The sequence below is a fragment of the Stenella coeruleoalba genome, assembly GCF_951394435.1.
Source record: "Stenella coeruleoalba genome assembly, chromosome: 9".
Classification (NCBI taxonomy): Eukaryota; Metazoa; Chordata; class Mammalia; order Artiodactyla; family Delphinidae; genus Stenella; species Stenella coeruleoalba.
The window spans coordinates 83,110,929-83,138,926 of NC_137155.1; the positions used below are offsets into that span (position 1 = coordinate 83,110,929).

The following is a 27,998-nucleotide window of genomic DNA, read 5'->3' on the forward strand; positions in this document are numbered from 1 at the left end:
AGCGTTACCAGGGAAACAGCCGTTGGATTTGTGGCGCCAGCTCAGGTGAGGGGAGAAAACTCAGCCGGAAAAATTCAGACCAGGTTCTGAGCCCGCAGTAAAAAGTAATAACTATAAGAAGCTGAATTTCTATATATTAATATAACTTTAGCTTCCTTAGGGCGCTTATGGACACATTTTTTTTTGTTTTCGGTACGCGGGCCTCTCACTGTTGTGGCCTCTCCCGTTGCGGAGTACAGGCTCCGGACGCGCAGGCTCAGCGGCCATGGCTCACGGGCCCAGCCACTCCACGGCATGTGGGATCTTCCCGGAGCAGGGCACAAACCCGTGTCCCCTGCAACGGCAGGCGGGCTCTCAACCACTGCGCCACCAGGGAAGCCCTATGGACACATTTTAAAGCAGATTTTATTAAGCAGGGTGGCCAAGTGTAGGATACAGAGTACTTGATGATGGGTCCAGACACCATCAGCAATGACAAAGCATTTCTCATACCTCTGTGTTTAAAAAAAAAAAAAAAATTAAGTGTTCTGACCCGATGTAAATTCTAAAATATCCGTGTAACGAGGGTGCAGCAGTAACAAGAAAAACCAAATTGTTTTGTTAAAGTTGTTAGTGGTTTTGAGGGTTTTTTTTCTAAAAAAACCCACTCTTTACTTTTCCTGCATATTCTTTGGAAGAATTTCTAATCCTGAGGAAAAGGTTCATCAGGGAGTTCAGTTTGCTTTTTTTTTTTTTTAACATCTTTATTGGGGTATAATTGCTTTACAATGGTGTGTTAGTTTCTGCTTTATAACAAAAGTGAATCAGTTATACATATGTTCCCATATGTCTTCCCTCTTGCGTCTCCCTCCCTCCTACCCTCCCTATCCCACCCCTCCAGGCTGTCACAAAGCACCGAGCCGATATCCCTGGCAAGCCGATATCCCTGTGCCATGCGGCTGCTTCCCACTAGCTATCTACCTTACTACGTTTGTTAGTGTGTATATGTCCATGACTCTCCTGTCACAGCTCACCCTTCCCCCTCCCCATATCCTCAAGTCCGTTCTTCAGTTGGTCTGCGTCTTTATTCCTGTCTTACAGTTTGCTTTTATCTAACAAATACAAACGCCCACAATGTGCCGCTGAGCCGCGCGAGGATGTGAAAATAAAATCTTCCCTGGTTACCACTTGGAGGAGCTTAACCCGGGGGAGGCCGGTAGGTTCTGTAGAAAGGCAGGTGAAGTGGGGCGCAGTGAGTCCCGAGGAGTCGCGGCGGGCTCAGCCCTGGATCCCCGCGAGCTTCCTGGAGGAGGCGATGAGGGCCTAAAGCAGACCGGCATGGTCCAGGATGCGTGCGCAGGGTCTGGACACTTGCTCGTGGGGATGCAAAGTGTGCCTCTAATAAAAACATCATGCCGTGTCATAATAAGCTAACGGATTGTTACATCTTGTACGTCCCAGTGACCAAAATTTTTTCCTAAAATGCTCCTAAGTTCCAATAGAAGAAAATGAAGTTTCCTTGTGGTATTGCATGTTAATGAAAATCTGCAGGTATGCTGTGCTCTTAAAGATGTAACCAATTTTTTTGGAGTGGAGTTTTTATATTTTTTAGATTGCCTTAGCAGCAATGGTGTTTTGCTCTAGTTTTAGATATAGAGATGAACTAACTTGAAAATTGTGCAAATGTACAGTCAAAGTTAGAATACGAGTTTCCTCCCCAACCCATGTCTGACTCTTTCATAAGAAGAAATTCTGCATGTTTGATGTAATTCACAACAGGTACATCTATGTTTTCCCTCTTAATGTAATCTATGAATTACTGTGCATTTATTCAAGGCTTAAAAAGGAACACGACTACTACCTAAATTAGATGTATTGTTGGCATTATGTATTAGTTTGCTAGTGTTGCCATAGCAAAATACCACAGACTGCGTGGCTTAAACCACAGAAATTTTTTCACAGTTGTAGAGGTTGAAAATCTGAGATCAAGGTGCCAGCAGGATTGGTTTCTCCTGAGCCTTGTGTCCTTTGGCTTGCAGATGGCCCCTTTCTCTGTGTCCTCACATGGCCTTTTTTTCCTGTGCTTGCACATCCCTTATGTCTCTTCCTTTTCTCATAAGAACAAGAGTCATTTTGGATTAGGTCCCCATCCTTATGACTTCATTTAACCTTAATTACCTCTTTAAAGTCCCTGTCTCCAGTTATAGCCAAATTGGGGCTTGGGGCTTCAACACAGGCATTTTGGGGAACACAATTCAGTCAATAATACATTAGAACTCTGTATGTTAATTTACAATGATATGATATATATCAAAGAGACTGAAAAAAATGAATGGACACCTCAGAGACTTAGATTTTAAAGACATTAAAGTACTTCCCTGGTGGTCCCTGGTGGTCTGCGCTTCCAATGCAGGGGGCATGGGTTCGATCCCTGGTCAGGCAAGTTCTGCATGCCATGTGGTACAGCCAAAAAAAAAAAAAAAAAAAAAAAGACATTAAAATACTGTATTTAAAGAAAATACTGTATATACAAGTTTCAGGACAAAAAAAAAAAAAGATTATGGCAGAATGCACCATATTAAGATATGGGGCATATACCTTAAACTTTCATAGAAGTGATTTAGACAGATCTTCCAAAAACTTAGTAATCCAAGAAATGTTTGTCAGTTCCTGTCATAGTTACTGAAGAATATGTCATAATAGGTTGCCAAGGAAGTTGTCGTACACATGGAGTGAAGTACTTCCCAGTCTTCTTCATCCCTTTGAGGGGAATATGTTCAAGAAGCCATCATGGGAGACCTTTTTTCTTTATTTTGGGAGGTGGATCCTCCCCCCATACCTACAAGTTTTGCCATTCCAAATCAAGATTATGAATGCCAGAAGGGTGACTCTTGTGAGACAATAGGGAACTTCCTGCTTTGGTATTTTGTCATTTTATTGGTCTTCTCCCAACCATTATATTGGTTCTTCTCTCGGGCTTCTTTCTGGGTAGGATATCCTTTTTCATTTTAAATAATATATTTACTGTATACTAGGGGATTTTCCATAAAATAAATTTATTTTACATTGGTGAAACTACTTTTTAAAAGTTTGTCTTCTAGTTTTAAAAATAATGCAGTATCATTCTAGAGAACCCAAGAATATAGAAAAGGATGAAGAAGAAAATTTAAACTACTGTAATCCTATTTCCTAGAGATAACCACTGTTAACATTTTGGAGTATGTTCTTCTAGTTTTTTTCTTTTTCTGCATCACAGTATATCTCTCTTCATCTGTCTGTCTTTGATCTTAGATGGTTGGCATTATATTTTATATATTTTTATAACCTGCTTTTTTAAACTTAATATTATATTGTAATCATTCCTCAAATTATATTTACATAGCAGCACTCTTAACGTCTACATAATTTTGTCATGGTTGCACCATAACAAATCTGCAATTTTGAGATATTTAGGTTGTTCTCAGTTTGTCCAAATGCTAAGTAATACTGGGATAAACTTCCCTACTGGTTAATGACCTCCAAATTCCTTTTGTAGCTGTGTAATTCTAATCAAAGATACAGAAGTTGTGATATATAATATAGGATACATGTTGTAGGATTTTGGGTTTTTAGAATGAGGCATTACATTCTCCACATAGAAAAAGATACAGAACTAAACAGAGCTAAAGTCACCACTCTAGACCACCTACCAGGGGAAAAAATGCCATCCTAAGGAGTGAGATAGCCCACTTAATCAGGGCTGTGATGCTCCCACATATTATGAGTAACTGAGGTCTTATAAATTGCTGATGTGGAATCCTTGCTGACCATTAATACCAGGCTGATGATTAATAAAACCACCACTGGGTTTCCCTGGTGGCGCAGTGGTTGAGAGTCCGCCTGCCGATGCAGGGGACACGGGTTCATGCCCTGGTAAGGGAAGATCCCACATGCTGCAGAGCGGCTGGGCCCGTGAGCCATGGCCACTGAGCCTGCACGTCCCGAACCTGTGCTCCGCAACGGAAGAGGCTGCAACAGTGAGAGGACCGCGTACCGCAAAAAAAAACTCAAAAAATAAAACCACCGCCATTTAGCATTATAGCCAGAGCACTAGGCTGGCAATGGTCAGCTAGGCTGAATGCTGTTATCAGCTCTAGATGGAGAGGAGGAGGCTTGTTATGTCTATGCCAGCTGGATTCCATTGTAATAATCAAAGTCTCTTCCCCTCATCACCTCCTCCCCCTAAAAAGAAGTTTCATCTAAAGTCTAAATGCTTAAGATAGATACTTTGCCAAAAGAATATTTAGAATAGTGATAGCTTATACATGTCTTAGACTCCCTAGCTAAGTACATTGAATTTGTCTAGCCTGGCAGGAAAAGCTACTTTAGAAAATTAACAAAAAGTTGAAATTGATTCTTGGCAATTTCATCATGAAGACCCCCTTGAGAGGTCTAAGTTCTTTCTCTGCTCCCTTGCTTGCATCAGCTTTTGGAGTCACAGAGCCCTGAGCTTCAAGGACCTCAAGAGAGCTTATGGTCCAGCCTCCTGCTTGTAGGCAAGTAAGATATCAGTATCTATCCTTTGTATTTTTATTGATAAAGCCCAAAGAAATTAAGTGACTTGTCCAATGACACATGAGTGGTTATGACAGAGAGGAGAATAGACCCAGGTTTCCTGCCATATCATTTGTTTGTTTCATAGCATAGTTGAAATGTTGAATTATATCTATTCAGTGCTGATTAAAACCTTAATTATCTTAGAGGTTTTGTCTTTCACTTTGTACCCTTATGGCAACTATAATCCACTCAACTGCTTCTTCTAAAGGGTCCCAGATTTGAAATCTGAGAACCACATGAGAGCTAGTCAAAAAGGATGGAATTTTTCCTTCACTTTGAACTTCATTTTCTCTGCTAAATTATGAACATTTATTTACAAACCTTGAAGTAATGTAAAAGCGTGATGGAAATGTGGTGGTAATTACCCTCAAACATGAAGCACACTGATTTCCTCTGGATTTGCCACTATCTAAGACCCTTTTGCTCTCAGAGATTATATATACTATATTTAGTTTATATATATTTTTAGTGTTTATTCAGACAGCTAGTGCTGGAATTTTTCCAAACAAAACCAGTCCAGGCTCTTCTTTTTGCATATGTGGAAACTGAGCTTAGGAGGTGTTACGTGGCTTGGTAAAATCACAGTGGAAGAAAGGCAGAGCCGTAGCCCAGATCTCACCACTGTCCTACCCTACACTTCAGGGCAGGCACTTCTGCTGTTTTCACTCAGCTGAGTCACACACAAAGACACTTAATAAAATGCTTTTGGTAACCACAGTTCATATGATTCCACTTAGCTTGATGTAAAATCTTTCTTTTGATTTTGTAATTACATTTTGATTTGACATCAAGTCAAATATGGAAGCTTTCCATGAAAAAGATATAAACCTAATAAGTGTTTTAAAACACTTTCCCCCCTGAATTACAAAAGTACCCATTATAGAAAATGTGGACATTATAGGAAAGTAGAAAAAATGAAATAAAAACCACTCCAGATTATATAGAAATAATCAACTACTGTTAACTTTTTAAGGTTCATAAACTTCTAATATTTTAATAATCATCTCTATACATTTTAAATTTAAAATAAGGCCACCCAAAAACATTTTTAAAAAACAGGTATCTTAAAAGAGGATTTCACTGAAAGCTTTCAGAGAATGATTTCAGTAACCCAGAAAGCAAAGAGGTACCTCGTTAGAGAAACTTGCCTACCATTGTGGAGATCAGGTATTAAGAAAGGAGTGGACCAAAGATCTTAGATTGCAGTTATGAATAACCAAGTGTGGTACTTTTCAACCCAGAGGCAGTATGACTTTCTACATAAATTCATTTTTTCCCTAATTGTAGACAATTTGAAGAATTAGAAGGAAAAAAAATCAGTTTTAACACTCAAAGCCACTATTGCTAACACTTGCGTACATCCCTTAATCTTTTTTCTTTTCATATTTTTAGCTAACTTGTGATCATACGGCATATATAAATTTGCATCTTGATTTTTAACTTAATATTATAACATTTATTTCCTCATGTTAGAACATACTTTTATTATAATTTTTACAAGTATACATTGTATGATTACATCATAATTTATTTAACTATTGCCTCCTTTTTAAAAAATCTATTTATTTTTGGATGCATTGTGTCTTCGTTGCTGCGTGTAGGCTTTCTCTAGTTGCGGTGAGTGGGGGCTACTCTTTGTTGCGGTGCGTGGGCTTCTCATTGCAGTGACTTCTCTTGTTGTGGAGCACAGGCTCTAGGCATGAAAGCTTCAGTAGTTGTGGCGCGTGGGCTCAGTAGTTGTGGCTTGGGGGCTCTAGGGCGCAGGCTCAGTAGTTGTGGCACGTAGGCTTTGTTGCTCCACAGCATGTGGGATCTTCCCAGACCAGGGATCGAACCCTTGTCCCCTGCATTGGCAGGCGGATTCTTAACCACTGCGCCACCTGGGAAGTCTGAGCCGACTTTTGAATTTTGTATTTATATTACCCTAATTACATTGGGATAAATATTTCTGTGCGTAAAACTTTCTCTCTTTTAGAGTTTATTTCCCAGTGATAGATTCCCAGAATTATTATGTGCCAAAAGTGTTATGAGTATTTCTAACATACTTGATATATTTTGAAAGAGTTGCTTTGTATGCATATCTTTTAGCAAAACCATTTTCAGCATCAAAAAGTGGGACACGTGAAAAATGGGACAAATATATTTATGGAATATTGGGGCAGAATTAGAACTATTCAAAGAAATCAATTTCTTCTAGTTGCCATATTCACAGTAATATATTATGGTTGCATTGTGGAGGAAAGTTTCGGAAGGATTTAGGAGATATAAGTCTATGAATTCATATAAAGATCTTAAAGAATTATCATAACATGACCTGATAAAATGTCCTTTAAAAAGTAATTTAAAACTGGGACTTCCCTGGCGGTCCAGTGGTTAAGACTCCGTGCTTCCACTGCAGGGGGCGTGGGTTTGATCCCTGGTTGGGGAATTAAGATCCCACAAGCTGTACATTATGGCCAAAAATTTTAAAAAAAGTAATTTAAAACTAATCCTAGTACTATCATATCTGTTTTTAAATGACATTTAAACGATATTTCTCTATAAAATCAGTGAGTATAAGAAAACTTTGTAACTAATAGCTTCTCATCAGTATTATTTTCTCTCCATCTTTGTTCCATTTTGCTGGGTTCAAAACATTTTGGTAGATCCTGCTATCAAAGCATGGTCTTCTTAATGGGCAGCAGAAGTAGGATCACAATAATAGGAACTCAGTAAGTATTTATTGAACTGCACTGTTTAAAATTAGACATTGTCAAAGGACCCAAGGCAGTAGTGTTTCTTAACAAGTAAATACGAGGGAAAAACAACCAACTGAGATCACTATTACTAATCGATATTTCTGAAACAGATGTCTGAGAAGAAAAAGAATGAAGACAATGGGACAAGCAGTTCGCTAAGTAAAGGTGAGAGCCAGTGCATATTTGATATTGGACTATGATGAGAGAAATATGTGTTGTGTGTGGAAAGCAAACAACAGAGGTAAATAGCCAAGAGTGTTATAGAGCCTCCCCAGGCCTGTGGTGGCCCACTGGATGAACACCTTGCTTTGGTGCAGAAGGACTGCTTAGCTACTTCAGCAAAGCTGCTAGAGGCTATAAATTACTGGTAGGTAGAGTTCAAGCTGTCTTTCATTCCTCAGCATTCTCCCGTCACACAGCTTGCCTTTCACACACATTTATTGCTAGTGTTACCACAGAACTATGAGCTATATATGACATCTTTTTCAATAACCTATAAATAGTGGTGTGCTGATAAATGTCTAACAACTGGCTCTCCAAAAATGTGTGTATATATCATTTAAAAGATTTTGCTAACATAAAGGATGTATATCAGACAATTTACAAATAATAAAACATATAATACACTTTATGGTAAATTCCATATAGGCCACTGATTCTCACAAAATACTTTTTTGATTATAGCCTTAGCCAACCTATAGCTGCAATAGATGAACGAGTGTAGTTCTAATATGCATGTTATTGATACTTTCCTTTAAGTTAAGGAGTAAGATGAAAGAAACAGAAAGATGTATGTTGGAACTGAACTTGGTTGTTAATGATGTATATGACATCTTTGTTGAGCTGGATAATAGTTTTAGAATACTCTGGAAGAATATTTCCTCATTTTTGGGTGCTATTCACAATATAGCGGCTATAGGCATGACACCTTTAAATGTAATCTATGTCAGTAACATGTTCTCCATTACTTTAAGTCTAGACAATCAAGAAAACCATAAGTGAAGACCTGATTCTTAGTGCTTGTTGATTTTTATTCCCACCAAAACTAATTTCAGGTTACCAACATGATGTCACTGAACATAGGAGTTAGGAAGAGATGCACAGTAGCACATCATTGCATAGTATTTCTGATATCCAGAGACAACAGACATACATAGTAGCTTCAAGAGCAAACCTCACAATAAAATCTAGTAAAATAATTTAGGAAGTGATGAGTTTGAGTATTTATTACATTTATTTGTAACAAATTGATTTACTGATAAGTTTATACAATTTACTTTTTACCAATAACTATGTTTAACAGCCATCTTGCAAAATTCCTGAAAGTTTATCAGTTCTTGTGAACTGGCTGGTGTGAGCCAACTCCAGCACACCAGTGTATAAAGAGAAGATCCTTTTTAGTTTTCTGCTACCCAAATCACATTCATATACACGCTTGCATCTTTAAGCCATCAAGGCAAAGGTAAAAAGGTCCTTCTCTGGAAAAGTTTGGAGACCTTTCCCTTGATATTATATCAAGGGTCCATGAAACTTCAAAAGTAATATGTCAAGCATCTATCTGACCCTTTTGGTTTTTAGGAGTTTTGGTATGGTACTGGAAAATGAAGTCAGCTGCCAACACTTGCAAATGAGTGGGGAAAAGTGGTGGCTTGGCAAATGGCAGCAAAGAGTGAGCCCACGCGATAGGCTTCCTTTTTAGGTAAGATGAGATTATAGTAACCAGCAATGTGCCTAACTTGTTGATTTGTTTCATTGTTGTTAGCAAGCAAAGATACTTCCTATAAGCGGCAAAACAAAGATGGTGCCAGGGATTCTTTGCAAATGATGACAAAACCAAAACAGAACCAACTTCCTCTTGTAACTGACTCAGAAGTGGCTTTGGTCAATGCATATCTTGAACAAAGACGAGCGAGGCACCATTCTGAATTCAGCCGGGTGAATCAGACACAACCTGACAGTGATACTACTGAGTGTGAGAGTGAAGTATCTAACTCGGGAGCCTCCTCTTGGAAGGAGAGTGAAAGTGAACACCACCAATCACCAGCCAGTATTAAGAAGAGAAAAATAGCTCAGAGGCAAAGGAATATGGGAGGTTGCCAAATCAGGGAAAGGCCCTGCCTCCACTGCAAAGCCATGAGAACCAATGAATGGCTGACCCGCCATTTCCTTCAAAACGCTTCGGTAACAACCCCAATGCAGGGAGATGTTCAAGAATGAAATTCTGGACCTGGTATTAACATAAAATTCAGTAAATTTTGAATTTTATCTAGTCCTTACCTTACTTGAAGCCAAATGAAAGAGATGAATAAAACACAAAAAATGACCAGAGCTCTAGGTGAGGAGGCTTTTACAATAAAGTCTCTCTACTAACAACAAAAACATTCTTGGAATGCAAGAGATAAAATTTCAGATAGGGCTTCCCTGGTGGCACAGTGGTTGAGAGTCCGCCTGCCGATGCAGGGGACACGGGTTCGTGCCCCGGTCCGGGAGGATCCCACATGCCGCGGAGCGGCTGGGCCTGTGAGCCATGGCTGCTGGGCCTGCGCGTCCGGAGCCTGTGCTCTGCGGCGGGAGAGGCTGCGGCAGTGAGAGGCCCGCGTACCGCAAAAAAAAAAAAAAAATTTTTCAGATAATTCTTTGTCCAAAAACAGACCAGTGAATTTGTTTATGGCACCATTGGAGCATCAAAGATCTGTATCCACTGTGATTTTTTTTATTCAGAAGAGCACAAGACAGATACTTTATGCCTTGAGTGTATGTATTTTGTTTATATCTGTAATACAAATAAGGAACCTCTTTGAAAATATATTTATGTTTAGAAACTATTTAAATTTATTCATATGTTTTGATTATCTGATTGACTGAATGAATTAGGTAATGTTGGTTGGAATAGAATTGGCTCATATTCTCCAGATCCATATTTACAGGTGGCTCTACCTGAGCTGTATTTTTTTTTTTTTTTTTTGGCTGCGAGGTTGTGGGATCTTAGTTCCCCCATCAGGGATTGAACCCAGGCCCTCGGCAGTGAGAGTGTGGAGTCCTAACCACTGGACCGCCAGGGAATTCCCTACCTAAGCTGTATTGATGCACATGTGTCAGCTTGGGGCTGGTGAGGAGGAGCTGGAATGAGACTGGATTCCTAGAGTAGACCAGAAGGACAGCTGGGCCATGGGCTGTCCGTGGTTATTGTCCAAAGGGCATGACAAGTATTAAAGAAAAAATTATTCTGACATGTGTTAAAATGATAAGGAAGACTTTATTCAAGACTATTTGTAATAGGGGTCCAGTCTATTGCAACTGGGGAGAGAAGTCAAGCTCAACTCCAAATACAGCAAGTTCAAGTGGGGATTTATAACCAAGGAGCAGGGTAAGGGTGTCAGTGGATGGAAAATTACTAAGAGGAGCCATCAAACGTAGGGGGATTTCTACTAAATTGACCTGGCATGATTCTTGCTAAAGGCAGACCAAGGACTTATACAGCAAAGGTAGAGGATGAGGAACTTGATCAGATGTCAAGGGTGCTCAGATATCAAGGGTGGGGGACTGTCACTAAACGTACTTAGCAGAATTCTTGCTAAAACTGGACTGGGCAGCCAAAGACAGGATGGGCGCCAAGGTTGAGATCTGGATGAGAAGAGGGCTCAGAAGAGCCTAACTCAAATTTGTCAAAGAAAGAATCTTTATTGAAAGTTAGCCGCAATCCAGACATAGTTGGGGCTGAGTTTTCCAGTTAGGCAGGGACCCCAGTGGTGGGGAATTCAAGCAGGCCTAGTAGATGGGTGGCTATTCTGGAGGATGGCAGAACCCCAAGTGGGATATCAAACAAGGCCCAGATCCCAGAGAAGAGGGCTGACAAGGACAAGATAAGCAGCAGGGGCTCTGTGCTGGAGTTCAAAGAAGGGTTTAAGTGTTAGGGACGAATTTGGATACTACATTGATAAAGACTGCAGCTTAATACTAAGAACTGAGCCTTTTATGGGGTATTGGGAGAAATACAACAGAACTATGACTGTGGGCTTGGGAGTTACTCCTGATAATTTCAAGTTCCTTAACTAACGGCAACAGAGACCCGGGAGGCAATGTGGAAGTCCCAGCCATTGGAACTAGGCCGCTAGAATCCAGGACATGGGGTGACATTTCTCAGCTTATTTGTGGAGACTGTCTTATTCAGATTTCCTCAGGATTGGAACAGGTCTGAGGCTGCAAGTGAAAAGAGGACAACTTCAGGTTTCGACTTCAAGCATTAACCTTTTCCACAAAGACTTCCTTTACTTCTTGATTTTACCCTCCTCCACTTTGTCCCCTCAGGCAGAACTCACTGTGCCCTCCCTTATGCTCCAATGTACCTTGAAAAGTTCTCTATCTCAGCACCCTTAACATTTTAATGCATGTATTTGTTTGTATATATATATATATATGTCTCCACCCTTAAAGATAGAGTCCATGACTTATCTGTATCTCTGTGACCCAGCACAGGGCCAGAAAACATGGCAGATAAATAATGCAGTTGAATCAATATGCAGAGGGATTCATGAATGCAAAAGGGAGGAGCTGAGGAAAGCAGAGGCAGAGAAAGCAGGGCAGGGGCCAATATCTAAAATTTAGTGAATGATTCTGATATTTTCTAACTTTATATGATCAAGATGCTTGTTATCTTGTTTATTTAAATAGCACCAAAACAAAATCCAAATACCAAAAGCCAAAAACACAAACTCAAAATATAGTAGTAAGTTGCAGGGGCAGGATTTAGACCCAAGTCATCTGACTTCAGAGTTTGGGCTCTTAATTACTGTGATCTTAGCCATTATTCTCTGAAGATGGAAAAATCCTGATTTCAAGGTAAGTCAGTTGCCACCTCCCACACAGCCATAAGTGATATCCAAGCTGATATAATCTCATCAGGAAGAGGACAATGACTGTATTCTAGATAACAGAGTACGATGGGTCCATGCCCCAAATGTGTTGCTTGTGGATCTAAAATATAAGCAATGAACTATTATCCGAAAAGTCATGTATGTCAAAGACTACTACTTTTCATGGTCTCATCTATGGGGCTAGCACAGGTCAGAGTTGGGGAGTGGGAGATAGCTGTCCACTGGAAGAAGGAATCATGGATGAGTTAAACCAGGGGCTATAAATATGAAGGGATTAATTAGGGTAATTTGTAAGTACGTTAATCGAAAAACAGACCAAACACAGCTGGGAGGACAGCCAAAGCCAAAGAAAGAAATACACTGAATCAGAGGAATAAGGCAAGGGCATTGTAAGATGAGGAGCAAAAGCATGGCCAGGCTCATTGGAACTGAATTAATGAGCAAGGTACAGAACATGTGAAGTGGAAGATAGTTCGTGAAACTAGGGCTGCAAACATCAGTTGTGGCTTGGTGTTCATTGTATTCAGAGCCTGTGTGAGCTGTCAAGGTGGGGCCCCTGGGCTTCATAACAGTCCCTTCTTCAGTCTGTCCTTGCTAAATGGGAAAAACTTGGGCACCTGTGGTTTTTATGGTAGAAGGTTGTAACCTGTTTGGGTAGCTTGCTTGTGGGGAGGCATGGAATTCTTGGGCTTGCTTCCTATCTGTGGTCCATCCATGCAACTAAATGGTCAGAACTGACCTGTGTAGCAATGTCCACCTACATCAAGCCTCACAACTCTTGTCAGGAACTGTGAGGGTGGGAACTATGGGATGCAGGGAAGTTTTTTTTTTTTTTAAAAAACAATATATTCTTTTCTCTTTAAAATTTATTTCATTTATTTATTTTTGGTTGTGTTGGGTCTTCATTGCTACACGGGCTTTGTCTAGTTGCGGCGACTGGGGGCTACTCTGTGTTGCGGTGCGCGGGTGTCTCATTGCAGTGGCTTCTCGTTGCAGAGCATGGGCTCTAGGTGCGCGGGCCTCAGTAGTTGTGGCTCATGGGCTCTAGAGCGCAGGCTCAGTAGTTGTGGCACACGGGCTTAGTTGCTCTGCGGCATGTGGGAGCTTCCTTGACCAGGGCTCGAACCTGTGTCCCCTGCGTTGGCAGGTGGATTCTTAACCACTGCACCACCAGGGAAGCCCAGGGAAGGTTTTAACTGAGATGGATGTGGCAAAAAATGAGAGTATACACATAGGTGTTTGGAGAGGGGTTGGGGAATAGGGGAACTGGAAACTATAGCTACATGGTAGATAGTCTCAAACTCTGAACCTCTGCCCTCCAAGATTGGGTGGTGTGGTTTTGGTGGAAGGAGAGGCAAGCCAGTAGCAATAACAGCAACAATAATAATACTGATAATAGGTGACATTTAGAGAGTGCTTGCTATATGCCAGACACCAAAGTAAGCATTTTATAAGGATTAATTTACCCTTCACAAGCTTGCATCCAATTTTATGGATGATGAAACCGAGGCTCAGGGAAATTAAATGATATACCCAAGGTCATAGAGCTGGTGAGTTGGGGAGTTGGGTCTTGGGTTTTGTCTGATCACAAAGATTTTGTTTTTACCGTGATGATAACACATTATCCATGTTCTTAATGAACAGTGATTAGATAAGAACTTGAGAGACCAGACCCCAAATACCAAACCGAGTCCAGAGGCTAGAGAAGGACTGTTCATGGAGAATGGAGCCAAGGGTCAGAAGCTGAGCAGAGATGGGAGCAGTTAAGTAAAACAGGGGAGGGCTGACACTGTTCAGTGGAGAGGCCTTAGCATCATCTTACCTCATTTGCAGTGAGTAAGGCTGGACAACTATCAGTAGATCAGGCAGAAACTCAGGGTGGGCTTTTGAAAAAAGAAGGGAAATGGAAACTTAGCTGAAAGGGTTGGTGAAGGTAAGAATGAGCTTTGTACTGAATGTTGAGGAATAGGAGGCAGTAGTGACTAGAGCAGTGAGGTTGATGGCCAAAGTTTTGAGAGAATTGGGGGAGGACACCATCAAGAAAACCACATAGCTACAGCTCCTTCCACTGTTACTGACCCTCCTGCCTAGGGCCCCCAAAAGGGTCCTCCTGCCTGGTGTCATTGGAGCCAACAGAATGAGACTGAGTTTGGTTCAAAAGGAAAGGAAAGTTTTATTCTTTGATCAAAGAATGGGGAGGTGTGACCTCTCGCTCTAGAGTCCACACTCTTCCCAACAGGCTCTGGGCAGGGCTGCTGTGTAGGGATCTTGTCAGCAGGGAGGGAGGCAGAGATCTTGCGGGGCGGGCACAGCTGCTCTGCTCAAGGCTCCAGATTGCAGTGCTGGGCGCAGTGCCTCTGCACACAGCCTGCTGCCGCCGCCATCTTGAATTGCAGTGTCGTGCGCAGAGCTTCTGCCCACGGCCCACCGAGCTGAGGTGTCCAAGCGGCCATTTTGCACTAGCAGCTCTGGGCTGCAGTGCCGCGTGCGAGGCCTCTGCGCGCAGTACACCATGAGCAACTGAAACTAGGCGAAGCACAAAGCACAAAGGAAAAGAAAAAAAAAGGTTAGACTTTATTACCCAGATTCTATTTTTATTTCCTGGGAATTTTTAATGGGCTTTGCTGGTGACACCACCACCATCCCTTTCTCTCACAAAAGAATACTATCTCCCAACAGATTCCAGGGTAGTGTTTTCAAAACAGTGACCCATTAATAGACTGTGCAATCAATTTAGTGGGTAGTGACTAGTAACAAATGAATAGGAAATAACAGTGTCGCACATAATAAAGGTAAGTATTGTTTTTGTTTTAGTGTGTGTGTACTGAGTTGCAATCAATGCAAAATGTGTTTCTTACTAGGTAGGATAGAAAATAGGAGCCACCGCTCTGGAGGAGTTTTCTTTGTCAATTTTCTGTATTCGCCAGCTATTCCACCACGTTAGTGAAGGCAGGTGTCACTCTGCATTCGTGATTGTTGTATGCTAGTAATTAGTAAATCGTCACTCAGAGACTAAAGGATGGACCAACTGTCTAGATTTGTGAAAAGCTTGAATTAAATTATACAACTTTAAAAGAACTTTAGATTTATTATTTTCAAATAGAGTAAGTGAAAGCAAGCTAACCAACTGTTGCCTGGTACACAGGGGTGGGTTTTGCCTTGGTGAAAAAACAAGAATAATTTGTAATTGACATTTCAAAGAAGCCTTAGAAACAGGCCAGCCTTTGTTTAAATCATAATTACCCTGTTTGTATGTAAAAGGATACTTCTAAAGCTTTTCAAAACAACTGGTTCTTTTAAGTAGATAATTATTCCCTTTCCAATCTTGTTTACACTATTCAGAACTGCAGTGAATTCTTTTTTTTTTTCCATAGATAGTACAAAGGTTAACTTCAGCCAGCCCTTCCTCAAATTATCACAAATTCCCAATTAGTGAATTCTAAACAGGGTTTCCCTGTAACAATATACCAAAGACTTGTATGATGTGTTCTTTATTGCTTTGAATAACATCTGACAAGTTTCCAAGTACCAGGCCACCTGGATATTCTCTATCTGTCAGGAACATATGGCCACAGAGGTGCATTGGAGGGTAAGAGGAAATACAAATCAGGCACAAACATGCAGGGGTAGTGAAGGAGACAAAAGGGAGAAAATGTCCCTCCTCTTTTTTTTAGTATCTAATACCAACTGAAGTGTACATTTATAGGTACTTTTTACTGTAAAGAAGAGTTGCACTTTAAATTTCACAAAGCTACAGATGGAAATAGAAAACCGAACTTTTTTGTATGAGACTGGAAGTTATTAGAGAGGCCCAGAGAAGCTGGCAAAAAAAAGACGTATTCCAAAAAAAAAATTATACTTGTCCTTTTTTGCATAACATTTCTCACTGCAGATCTCCACTCAGTGAACAAAAGGAAGTGCATGAAATACTTAAAAACAAAAACAAAAATGTTATAATCCCAGACAGTACTGTTTTCTAGTTCTTATCTTTTATCTTCTGAGCTTGGCCTCTTTCACAGGCAGGCCCTCAAGCTGCCTGATTACAGGGGCCTGTAGTCTATAATTGTCTTTGTTTATTAGGGCTCTCTGTCACTATGAAGTTTCATGTGTTCAAAATCTTGCTTTAGCAGTGAGAACATCAGGCAGGGAGCCAACTCTGCTACTAATTAGTGTAAACCAAAAGAGGGAAGCAGGGAGATAAAAACCAGGTCCCAGTGGAAGGGTCTGCAGCCAGGGTTAGTAAAAGTGACGTGGCAGGTCAGAGAGTTGAATGAGACAAAAGCGCTTGGAGAAATGCAACTTAGGGCCAGAGTCTTTTTGTCTCTTTTCTTTGATTGCACCCCTTCAGATGCAGCAAGCGTCTGTGGTAGCCTCCATCAATTGTTTTCCTTCTGTTCCAGCTCCCCATTTTGTTCCACTGTTCTCCTTCCCTTATAGGAATTAGGTCCCAGTCGGTCTAAGGCAACCAGGGTGGTGCCATTCCCCTTGTCAGTGAGTGGTTCATGCATGGGCATGTGATCTAATTCTGGAAAGGGAAGTTTGCTGGTGGGGTCATTCTGAGAAAAGTCTCTTCAGTCTTAAAAAAGACCTGCACTGTCCCTTTTCATTTGGCGGGTGATGTTGATGACTTCAACTGTGACAGGTACCTGTGTCCATAGAACATTAGTCTAAACATATCAAAGTGAAAATATGGAAAAGTCTCGGTCCTGAGCTGCTAAATTAAGAAATTCTGGAATCATCCTACTTTTGGACTTTTTGTTAGGCAAGAAAATTTCCCTTATTAATCATTTTAAGTTGGCTTTTCTTTTACTTGCAGCCGTTATGGAGTCTTAATCATCTTTTATCCTCTATAATTTCTAGAGCAGCTCCTTTTGCCTATTATAAGGTGCTCAGACATTAAATAAATACTAAGTAAGTACATGTACTCCTTTGATGGAGCCTGTGGTGGTGATGCTGAGAGCTGTTAATAGCTGAGAAAAGGTCTTTATAAATGTTGTGGACTTTTTAGGTTGACTGCCTCATCTCTTTTCTTTTCTAGGAGCCTCTTTTTTCCCCTGATTCTCATGCATGTTGTTACAGTGTGATCCTGCCTGTTTCCATCCCTTCACCCTGTCCAGTCATTGATTTCAGTAGGACTTTCTTCCAATCAAAGTTCCTTCATGAGAATTTGGAATTGGGACCAGGAAAGAGATCAGTCTCCTGAGGTGACTGGACTTAGAGCAGAGTAGGTTTTCACGTTTCCCTTCATATAGATTTGGAAACCAGGGAAAGCAAGTTGTAACAAGAACAAAAGAATGAAGCAAAGAAGGGCAGAGAGATGCAATGGAAAGTTCTGATGGTTTTCAAGTCCCTGGTTCCAGTTAATTCCTAAGGCCAATCTGTTTACCCTCTCATAGGCATCATGACACTTCACTCGTTGGCTCTTATAGTAAGTTCCCCTTTTTGCTTATGCTAACTCAAGTGAATTTCTATTACTGGAAACCAAAAGAATCCTTAAAACAGTGGTGTGCTGGTAAATGTTTAACAATTGGCTCTGATTGTTAAAAGCCCTGATTTTGTAGCACTTGCTGATTTCTGTGATATAAATACTCCCACTGTTGCTTATTTCACATTAACAAAGTGACACCACTGAACGTTGAGTTGGGAAGAAATGAGCATAGTGGCTCTGGTGAGCTGGTCTGTGACAGCTCCAGCACTGCCTAAAGAATACAACACACAGGGCTTCCCTGGTGGCGCAGTGGTTGAGAGTCCGCCTGCCGATGCAGGGGACATGGGTTCGTGCCCCAGTCCGGGAAGATCCCACATGCCGCGAAGCGGCTGGGCCCGTGAGCCATGGCCGCTGAGCCTGCGTGTCCCAAGCCTGTGCTCCGCAACGGGAGAGGCCACAACAGTGAGAGGCCCGTGTACCACAAAAAAAAAAAAAAAAAAAAGAATACAACACACAGCATGCTTTTCAGAAAATCATCTGTGTTAAGTGAGAGGTTCAAGGATATATACACTGATGGCTGCTAAGCTGGGAATTCCAGTATTAAAATCTTTTAATTAATTTTAAATGTGCAGAGTCTTGGGACTCAGGGAATAGAGGAAGTAGGATTAAGTTCTTAAATATTGAAAAAAAAACTTTAAAAAGTATTATAGTGATTTGGGTGTATTGGGACTAGGTGGGAGGTAGGGAGCTTGGACTGAGGAAGGGAAAGAGGCTGGGAGTGTAGCTGGAAAGATGGGGAAGAAGGTGGCCTGTGTGAGGGCAGGGTCCAGGCCTTGACAAAAAGGAGAATATCACCTTCTGCAGGTGAAGACAGGCATTCTAGGGGTGAGAAGCCAAGGCTACCTGGTACCCCAGGCCACCACACCAACAAAGGACTAAATTAGGTCATTTGGCTGTCATCTGTAAAATCTCCTGACCTGCTTTGCTTTTGTCTGAAGTTCCTTTAAAGAGGGAAAAGCCTTTTATTACACAATTAAAGATAAGATAAGAAGGTATAAAATGTATATGCAGGGTTGGAGTAATACATTTATTGCGAATGAGGTCAAATAATCAATCAGTAGGTCTGGCATCATATCCTTCCCTCCTTTTGAAGAGGGGAAGTTGGGAGGGGTGGAGAAAGATGGTATCAGGACTTTAAGAAGCCCCTTCCAAGCCTTGCCACCTTCCCACACTTGATTCCTCTGCCTGAAACACCAGTCACCAAATCTTCAAATGTTGGACTCTTCAAATGTTGAACTACTCCTCAATTTTAAGACCAATCTCAAAGATCACCCCTCTAACATTTTCTGTGGATCTCCCAGGAAAGTTGGTTCCCACAGTTGAGACCCCTGTTGTAGCCCATCATATCTTGCTATCATGAACCCCCAATCTTTCCTCTCTTAGGTTTGATGTTCAAAAACTGGATTTTTGGACATTATGCATTGACACTCCTAAACCCCAGAACTTGGATTTTTGTACTTGAGCTCATGAATGAGCATTTCAGATGACTGTATTGTTTAGTTTCAATGGCATCAATATCTTTGTTCACTGGTGTTTGTACATCTATTTGAATAGTTAGTCCTTGACATTTATACATGGAAAAATGAATGTGTCGATGTTAGTGATAAGAAGAATAGATTTTATAGATTTAGTTCACTTGAGACAAAGCTGGAAATCATTAGACATGCTGGAAGGGGTGCATTTTAGCATCAATTACATATTTGGACTTAAGCCTGTTGACTCTGCTCATTTGTAGAAAAAAAAAGATCAAAATTAAAGAACACATATAAAATGCTGGAAAATATATTCCTGAAGAATATATCTGAAAGGTGATGTGAACTAATTCCTTATATAAAAATTAATTCCAGATGGAACAAAATTGAAAGATAAAACAAGGAAACCATAAAAGTACTAGAAAAGTGCACTAGTAGAAAGTATCCTAATCTCAAGTAGGGAAGACTTTTCCAAGCACAGTACAAATAAAATCCAGAAGCCTGGGCACTAGTGGAAGAGTGTACACTGTTAGAGCCTTCAAGAGAAGGATTTAGCAATTCAAATCTAAAAACTTACAGATATGAACCTCTCACCTACTATTCTACTTCTAGGAATTTATTCTAAGGAGATCATCATGGATATACACAAAGATTTACCTAGTATTTATATTGTTTCAAATGATGAAAAATTAGAAAAATCCTAGTGTCTTCTAATTGTCAACTGGTTAAACAGAACAAATCCACACCAACCAAAGATAAGGGGAACATTGGGACTTCCCTGCTGGTCCATTGGTTAAGACTCTAGGTTTCCAATGCAGGGGGCGAGGGTTTGATCCCTGGTCAGGGAACTAAGATCCCACATGCCATGCGGTGCGGCCAAAAAAAAAAAAATTAATATACACTATTCAACAACTTGCCTTTTTTGCTTATAAATATACTTTGACATCATTCAATGTAAGTTCATAAAGACCTATATCATATCTTTTTAATGGTTGCATAGTATTCCATTGTATAGCTCTATCATAATTTGTTGAATGAGTTTCTTATCAATGAGCATTTATTGGTAACCTAAGTATATGTACTGACACGGAAAGGTGTCCAAATTATATATATATATAGAATGTATATATATTTCCTTTCCTTTCCAGCTCTAAAAATGTATGACTGTGTGTAGATGCACTTTTAATTTAGAGTTGCATGGTTTGGCTCTGAATTATAAGCTATATTATAATTATACTTTTAATGTATACATGTTAATTGCATCTCTCCATCTACTGTAAATTGTAAGCTCTTTGGAATGAGGGGTTATCTTCACTTCTGTGTTTTCCAAAACGCCTATAAAAACGTTTGGCACTCACTTGGGAAAACAATTTAGCAGATGCTAAAAAAGTTAAACATAAGAGTTACCCTCTGCCCCAGCAATCCACTCTTACTTACTTAATTCATTAAATTTAAATTTTGAATATGATTCAAAATTTCTGTCTCTTTTACATCAACTATAGTTTTTTTCTTTTTACCTTTTGGCCCCCTTTGCCCAAGTAATAATTTTTTTTAGCAAATCAGGAGGTTTTTTATTCTTCGAAAAAAAGTTTCTTGACATTTAAAAAAAAATCTTGATGAAGATCTTGAAAGGAAATTTCTAATTGCAAGTAATGTCAGTGTCATCTTTTTAAAATTTTTGATTCTGTAAACTTTATATACAAATGAAGCAACCACTAAATTCTACAGCTTTAAAAATTACATACCTGTTACCATCGTTTGACAATTTCATCAAGAGAATATAGATGAGAGCTTAGCCAAAAAATTAAAAACACATCTTTTTGGATTTGGATTTTCTCAGGGGAAATAGCCCACAACACTGCATCTTTTGTTTGAGCATATATGGCATCTCCCCTGAGCCTGGTCTTCTCCACATATGATAGAAATAAGTGTGGAAAAGTAAATGTAGCAAGTATTTGTTTTAGTGAAACCTTTAGAACCTGTGTCTGAGGCTAGATTGGACACTAAGCCCAGGGACTTATAAAGGCCAAGCCTGCGCTCTGAGGTTTCAACCCTTGATATTCCTTATGAGTTGAGAAAAATAATGATTTCACCTTTGTGTGTGTGCAAATTTATGTGTTTATTTCTCATTTTTTAATTGAAGTATAGTTGATTTACAATATTGTGTTTGTTTCATATGTACAGCATAGTGATTCAGTATTTTTGCAGATTATACTCCATTATAAGTTATTACAACATAATGGGTATAATTGCCTGTGCTATACAGTATATCCTTGTTGCTTACTAAATATATGTTTAAGTTAAAAAGTAAGTTCGACAGTATGTATAGTCTGTTTAAAATTTTGGAAAAGAAAAAAATAAGCTGATTAATATATACACAGAAAAAAAATTTCTGATAAGATGTATATACCCAACTGGTAATAATCATCAGAGATACAGATTGGGACAGGGCAGGGGGCAACATGAGAGGTAGTCATATTTTTGCTATAATTTTCAGCAATATTTGAATGTTTTTACTATGAGAATATTATTTTAGAAGCAGAAAAATATGTAAAAAGTATACAAAGGCAGTATAAGAGTGTTCCTTATAATATGCTTTGAAATAGTGAAAAATTGGATGTCATATACAAGGGATTGGTTAAATAAATTATAATATATCCATATCATGGAATATAATTTAGCTCTCGCCCAAATTTAGTATCATCTCACACTTACAAAAGTAACCAGTAATAACAGTATGTTTTTATATAGCTCAAACTGTTAATTATCTCTAGGGATACCTTAACTTTCTGAGTTATTTCTGTAATATGTCAGTTCTTAATGAGCAACATGAATTATTTTTGCAATTGGAATAAAGGACTATTATTTAATGCATATTGAAATTAGGAATTTTATAATATATTTTAGCTCTTAAGAATTAACTACCCTACCCTGTTATATCAGGTAAATCTATTGTTTAACTTTTATGCATTAGACTTTTGTATACATTTCCAGGAATGTATAATGTATTTTAGTTGAAGACTATTTATTTAGATATCACTTTTTTTATCTCTAGATCAGTGCTATCCAATAGAAATTTAATGCAAGCCACATGTGTCATTTTAAATTATCTAATAACTACATTTAAAAAAGTAAAAGGAAACAGGTGCAATTAATTTTAATAATATAATTTATTAACCCAATATATCTAAAATACTATCATTTTGACGTGTAATGAATATAAAAATTATTAATGACATGTTTTACATTCTAATTTTCATACTAAGTCTTTGAAATCTGGTGTGTATTTTTATACTTGCAGTATATCTCAATTTGGATGCTAAATTTCAACAGTTAAAATGTCCTACCAAAATATTACATTGTTTTTAAAGGAAGAATATTTTACACTGCTTCAGTTTTTAAATTTGAGTTAAAATTAATTAAAAAAATTCAATTCCCCAGTCACACTAGTCATATTTCAAGTGGTCAATAGCCGCATGTGGCTGGTGGCTACATTCTTGAAACAGTGCAGATATAGAACATTTCCATCACTGCAGAAAGTTCTGTTGGACAGTGCTAGTCTAGACATTGAGCTCTTGACTGATAAAATCTTATTCATCTTTGGAGTCCTACAACTTAACAGTGCCTGTCACATAGTAGGTATTCCATAAATGAGGGATCCATTCATGGAACCTGAGCTGGGGTGATCATAAATGGGAACCTGATGCAGACAGAGAAGGATGAGAAGACAGATCTTCACAATATGGTGTTGGGTGGTTATCTTCCAGCTGAGGAAGGACAAATAGTTATTGTACTGGAGGTTTCTTGAGCTTGGTGTTGCAAACAGCAAATGATCTATGAATTCTATTTGTTCTTCCCAACTGACTTGATAGAAACAAGAATTTGTGTAATGGACTTTTAGACCTAAGTAAGCACAGAGGCTGTCTTTGGAAGAAGGCCAGGGCCCAGTGTAAACTGGGTCCCACTGGATTAACATGGTGATTGCTGGTGGCAGGTGAGGGCAGCAGAGAACCACCAGGGTCGTGAGCTTTGAGGAGCCCCAAGGTATGGGTAGGTGGGAAAATGAAGTATTAAGGTGAACCCAAATCAGGAACTCACAGACCAAAAGGAAAGCCAAGGCTACAAAGCACAGCATCAGGAAGGATGCCAAACCCAGTTGGGACCAAGGTATAAGGAAAGATGCCAGGACCTGTGGTTTCCCATCCCACCTTAGAGGGAGGTTTGGTCTTTTCTTTCTTTATTTTTATGTAAATTATAAGCAAACTGAAGAAAATTAAAGTTACTGTTAACCACACAGAAGTGTATAGCCAAATCACTTGTTTAAATTCTTGGTGTATTTCCTTCCTATATAGTCATTATTTTGAATGCATGTTTTGTTTTGTAAGTGGATTCTAAAAAAAACCACCTTAATATTCTGTAAACATCTTTCCATGTCTTTACATATTCTTAGTATTCTTATACATCGTTAAAAAAATTATTTATTTATTTATTTATTTATGGCTGTGTTGGGTCTACATTGCTGTGGGTGGGCTTTCTTTAGTTGCAGCAAGCAGGGGCTACTCTTTGTTGCCGTGCGTGGCCTTCTCATTGCAGTGGCTTCTCTTGTCATGGACCATGGGCTCTAGGTGCGTGGGCTTCAGTAGTTGTGGCACATGGGCTTAGTAGTTGTGGCACACGGCCTCAGTAGTTGTGGCTCGTGGGCTCTAGAGCACAGGCTCAGTAGCTGTGATGCATGGGCTTAGTTGCTCCTCAGCATGTAGGATCTTCCCAGACCAGGGCTTGAACCTGTGTCCCCTGCATTGGCAGGCGGATTCTTAACCACTACGCCACCAGGGAAGTCCCAAGAACACTTTTCTAAAGACAGCTATCATCTTTCTCTTTCTGAATTACAGATTCCCCAGGGATAGGTTGATAAAGAGGTGTTTGGTCTAAAATGGTCTTTTCCTAGAACTGAGTGGAAATACCTTGGATGACTGGACAGCCAAGAGTGTTGGAGCAGTGACCCAGGGTCTGAGGATGCCTGCTCTACCCCTGATCACTCCTGGGGATTTGTGTAAGTCACTTCCCCTTTTGGGGCCTCATTTCCTCATCTGCAAAGCAAGGGGTCTTCAGTGGTTTCTTTCCATCTGGAGATTTCTCAGTGAGTCTCAAAAACAGATTTTATTGCGGTTGATGGATAGGTTCATGATGTGGATTGTGGTGATGGTTTCATGGGTATATACATATGTCAAAGCTTTTCAAATGGCATATTTTAAGTATATGCAGTTTATTGTATGTCATGTATATCTCGATATAGCTATCTAAAAAAACTTATTTTATCCAGCTTTCAGAATGATGAGGCGGTAGAAAGGATGATACTCTCTTCTGATAAGCATCTGTTTATATTGTCAGTAGCAGAGAGAAACAACAGTGATTTCTGGAGTTTTCCCTACAGCTTCCTACTAAGGCTTGTGCTTTCTCCTCCTCCAACTTCTTCTATTCATTAAAAAAAATTACTGATTTCATCCATTCCAGGAAATGTTCATTTTGTTCATCTCAGGCATCATCCTTGAGTCCTCACTCCTTTTTGGAATGCCCGAGGTTCAGGAGCAAGGGGTCTGAGCTTCAGTTGGATCCCCAATGTGGCTCTAGGCTCATCCCCACTATCTTTTTCAGGAAGAGAAGAGAGCTGTCATGTCCCTAACACTTACAGTGAACTCAACTCGTTGGGTAGTAACTCTCAGCAAAAATTCCTCTTTGAAAGCATATTGTAAGGGAGATAAAACAAATTCCTACAGTGGAACTTCACACACTGTGACAATTGGGTGAGGAAATGCTCAGAGGCTGCTGTGGAGGTGGCTATCTGCCCCTCCTTTCCAACCTACTGGTATATACCCTTTTCCTGACTTCTCCTATGCCCAGTCAGGCACCAGTCACTCACCAGGGACTCTGATTCTTCCACTGAAATGCCTCTTGGAGCCCTTCTCATGCATTCCCAGCCACCACCCAGCCCAGATGCGTCGTTTAAAAATCTGGATTTCTCCAGGAAGCTCCTTGCTTGGCTTCCTGCTTAAAGCATCGGTTGTGCATGATTCATCATTCTCAAGACTGCAGTCACTTACCAGCTCAGAAACCTTCTGAGGCTCTACATTTGCTCCTTTCATCAGGTGTAAAGTCTTCTGCTTGAACTGTGAGGCCCTCTATCACCTTCTCGTATCTTCTTTTCATATTCTACCATCTCCACCATGCCCAGGGTCAGGTCTGCCCAAGTGGGGCAAATTTCCTCCCAACTCTATCGTGTACCATTTTCCCCCAGTTCTCTACCTTTCTCATGTTTCCAAACCACCAGAAATCCATACTCTCCTCAGCAAATCCTATCTGCCCGTCTTTTCCAAGAAGCTTTTACTGATTCTGCAAGTACCTTAATTTCTTTCTTTCTTTTTTCTAAAAAATTATTTTATTTATTTATTTTTGGCTGTGTTGGGTCTTTGTCTCTGTGCACAGGCCCTCTCCAGAAGTATGTTAATTTCAATTCATATGACTACTGTCTACTTGATAGGTGCTGGGGACATGAGGATGAATTATGGTCTCTGCCTCTTGGTTTCTTTCTTCTCCCCAACACCCAAGAGAATGAAAAAACCAGAAACACCCGTAAAGTAGGTACTTGAAAATTCTAACCCAGGGATTTAGAGCCTGTGCAGATAAAGAATTTGACACTGAGTGAAATGGAGCAGGACCCTTTGGTCTTTGTCCCCCAGGTCCTCTGCCTGCCTTTTGTCTGTGGAAAAACTTTAGCCAAAAAATAAGTTTAATCAGAGAAGTGAGAACATGCAGAAACAAAGGAAAATAGTCAAAGGAGACCAAATAATAGTAGTTTAGTCATTAAGCATAGTCAAGGACCTTTAGTTCTTTCTCAAGGGCTATAGATAATATCCTGAGCCCTATCCTGTGAGCTGTCTTATAGCTACTGAAACCCCCGCCAGGTGGAAGAAGTTAAACTACGTGATGACCAGGCTGTAGCCATGACATAAGCTGCCACGATTCCAAGAATTGGCCTCAAGGAAATGGGAACAAACAGACCCTGGAACTGAAGACCAACTATACTTGAAACAATCAAGATGATGCTGGTCAGACCACCTCATGACCAATTTCAAGATGACGGTCAGAGCTGACTGTGCTGTTTCTGCATGCAGCCCCCTCTCTCTGCCTATAAAATCTCTTGACCCCTGATTGTCGGAGTAGGCCTTTGGACAGATGTCTGCCCTTCCCTCACTCCCCCAACAGTTGTAGGCATCCAAAATAAAGCAAACTTTCCTTTCCATAAACCTGGCCTCTTTATTGGCTTTTGAGCAGCGAGCAGCTGGACCCCACTTTCGGTTACAAGAGGACAGATGAAAATTTCCTTGTGTCTGTTGGTTGATACTTGCTAGGCTGAATATAGTGTGTGTGAAGACTAAAATATAATAAAATATGAATCCTAAAAATAGAATGGTGTATCTTCTCCTTTTGCAATGAAGAGCAAAGTCAGATCAATGTAGATGTATGTTTATAGACAAGGAAAGGTTGCCTTTGTTTAAAAAAACCTTTGTTTAAAAATCAGAATATATGTTATGGTCTAATCTTTGTTTAAGAAAAAGCTCTAAAACATTGAAAGAAGTTTGGAAAGATATACTCCAAATGGTTTTCTTTGGGTGGAGGAATTATTGGTGATTAAATAAAACACTTCCTTTTAATCCAAACTTTCTGTAACAAGCAATTTCATTGTCATAATTAGAAAGACATTTTCATTTTGGGAAAAAGCACAGAAACAGGGACATCAATTTGGTACAAATGCAGATGGATCACTTTAGAAACAGTTCAAAATTGAATATTAAAAGGCCTTCTGTGGGCTTCCCTGGTGGTGCAGTGGTTGAGAGTCCGCCTGCCGATGCAGGGGACACGGGTTCGTGCCCTGGTCCGGGAAGATCCCACGTGCCGCGGAGCGGCTGGGCCCGTGAGCCATGGCCGCTGAGCCTGCGCGTCCGGAGCCTGTGCTCCGCAACGGGAGAGGCCACAACAGTGAGAGGCCCGGGTATCGCAAAAAAAAAAAAAAAAGGCCTTCTGTTTTGTTTTAATATAGTGTGAGGACTGGAACAGGTCACATCTACAGGGAGATACAGCAGATATGGACTAAGTGATTGCAGTGTTTCAGGGTAAACATTATAAAAATAAACAAATGAGGCAACTAATGGAATGTGATAGACAGGATGCCTGAGTAATTACTATAAATGCTGTGCCCTTTTTCTGTCAGAGACCCAGGAAAGACTTTAACCTCTAGGTCTATTAATCTGGCTTCTGTCACTGGTCAGAGTTAGTGGCACTTTATGTTCTAAATCATAAATGCATGATTTGCCCTTGGTATGCTCTAGCAATTTTGTTCTCTTTCCATCAAAGTTTGTTATCTCATTGAAAGAATGTAAAATGTATGGATTGGTGATATCACACAGGTGGGTGTCTACAGTCTTGAGAATTTGACATGCAGGTGGGAATTTTACCATGTGGGAATTTACTTGAGTTCTTAGACTGCCAACAGGTCAGCCTCAGCCGTGGTCCCTATAAATAAAGTTCAGGAGTGACACTGAATTCTGGACTCTTGGAAGATCCTTGACTATGCGATTGATCCTGTTTTTTGGTGTCCTTTTGGGGGCATATCTACTGTGGAGAAACATCTGTGGGGTAAGTTATGCTTTCTGATGCCTATTTGAATTTTGCTTACCTGATTCACAGAATATCTCACTGGATTGTTGCAGAATAATGAGTGTAAGCGTTCAGCATTTTCAGAGTTCTTTTAGATTTGGAGAGGAGGTAGTGGAAATAATAGGAATGAGTGATA

At 40.0% G+C, this 27,998-nt stretch overlaps 1 protein-coding gene across 3 annotated transcripts; it reads left to right on the forward strand.

The window, feature by feature from the left end:
• On the forward strand, window positions 1–27,288 carry SSMEM1 (serine rich single-pass membrane protein 1; the record flags this gene model as incomplete). Of its 3 annotated transcripts, none has more annotated exons than XR_013829965.1 (3): window positions 1–45; window positions 7,424–9,012; window positions 26,110–27,288. XR_013829965.1 is itself a non-coding variant. In XM_079932671.1 (3 exons), the coding sequence occupies 3 exons, from the start codon at window positions 2,770–2,772 to the stop codon at window positions 9,528–9,530; spliced, it is 708 nt and encodes a 235-aa protein (XP_079788797.1). In that variant the 3' UTR covers window positions 9,531–10,670. The 3 variants fall into 3 exon arrangements, 1 of the variants encoding a protein (XP_079788797.1); XM_079932671.1 differs by lacking the exons at window positions 1–45; window positions 26,110–27,288 and adding exons at window positions 2,770–2,967; window positions 9,076–10,670 and having other exon boundaries at window positions 7,424–7,478; XR_013829966.1 differs by lacking the exon at window positions 26,110–27,288 and having other exon boundaries at window positions 7,424–9,109.
• Window positions 27,289–27,998: the final 710 nt, after the last annotated feature.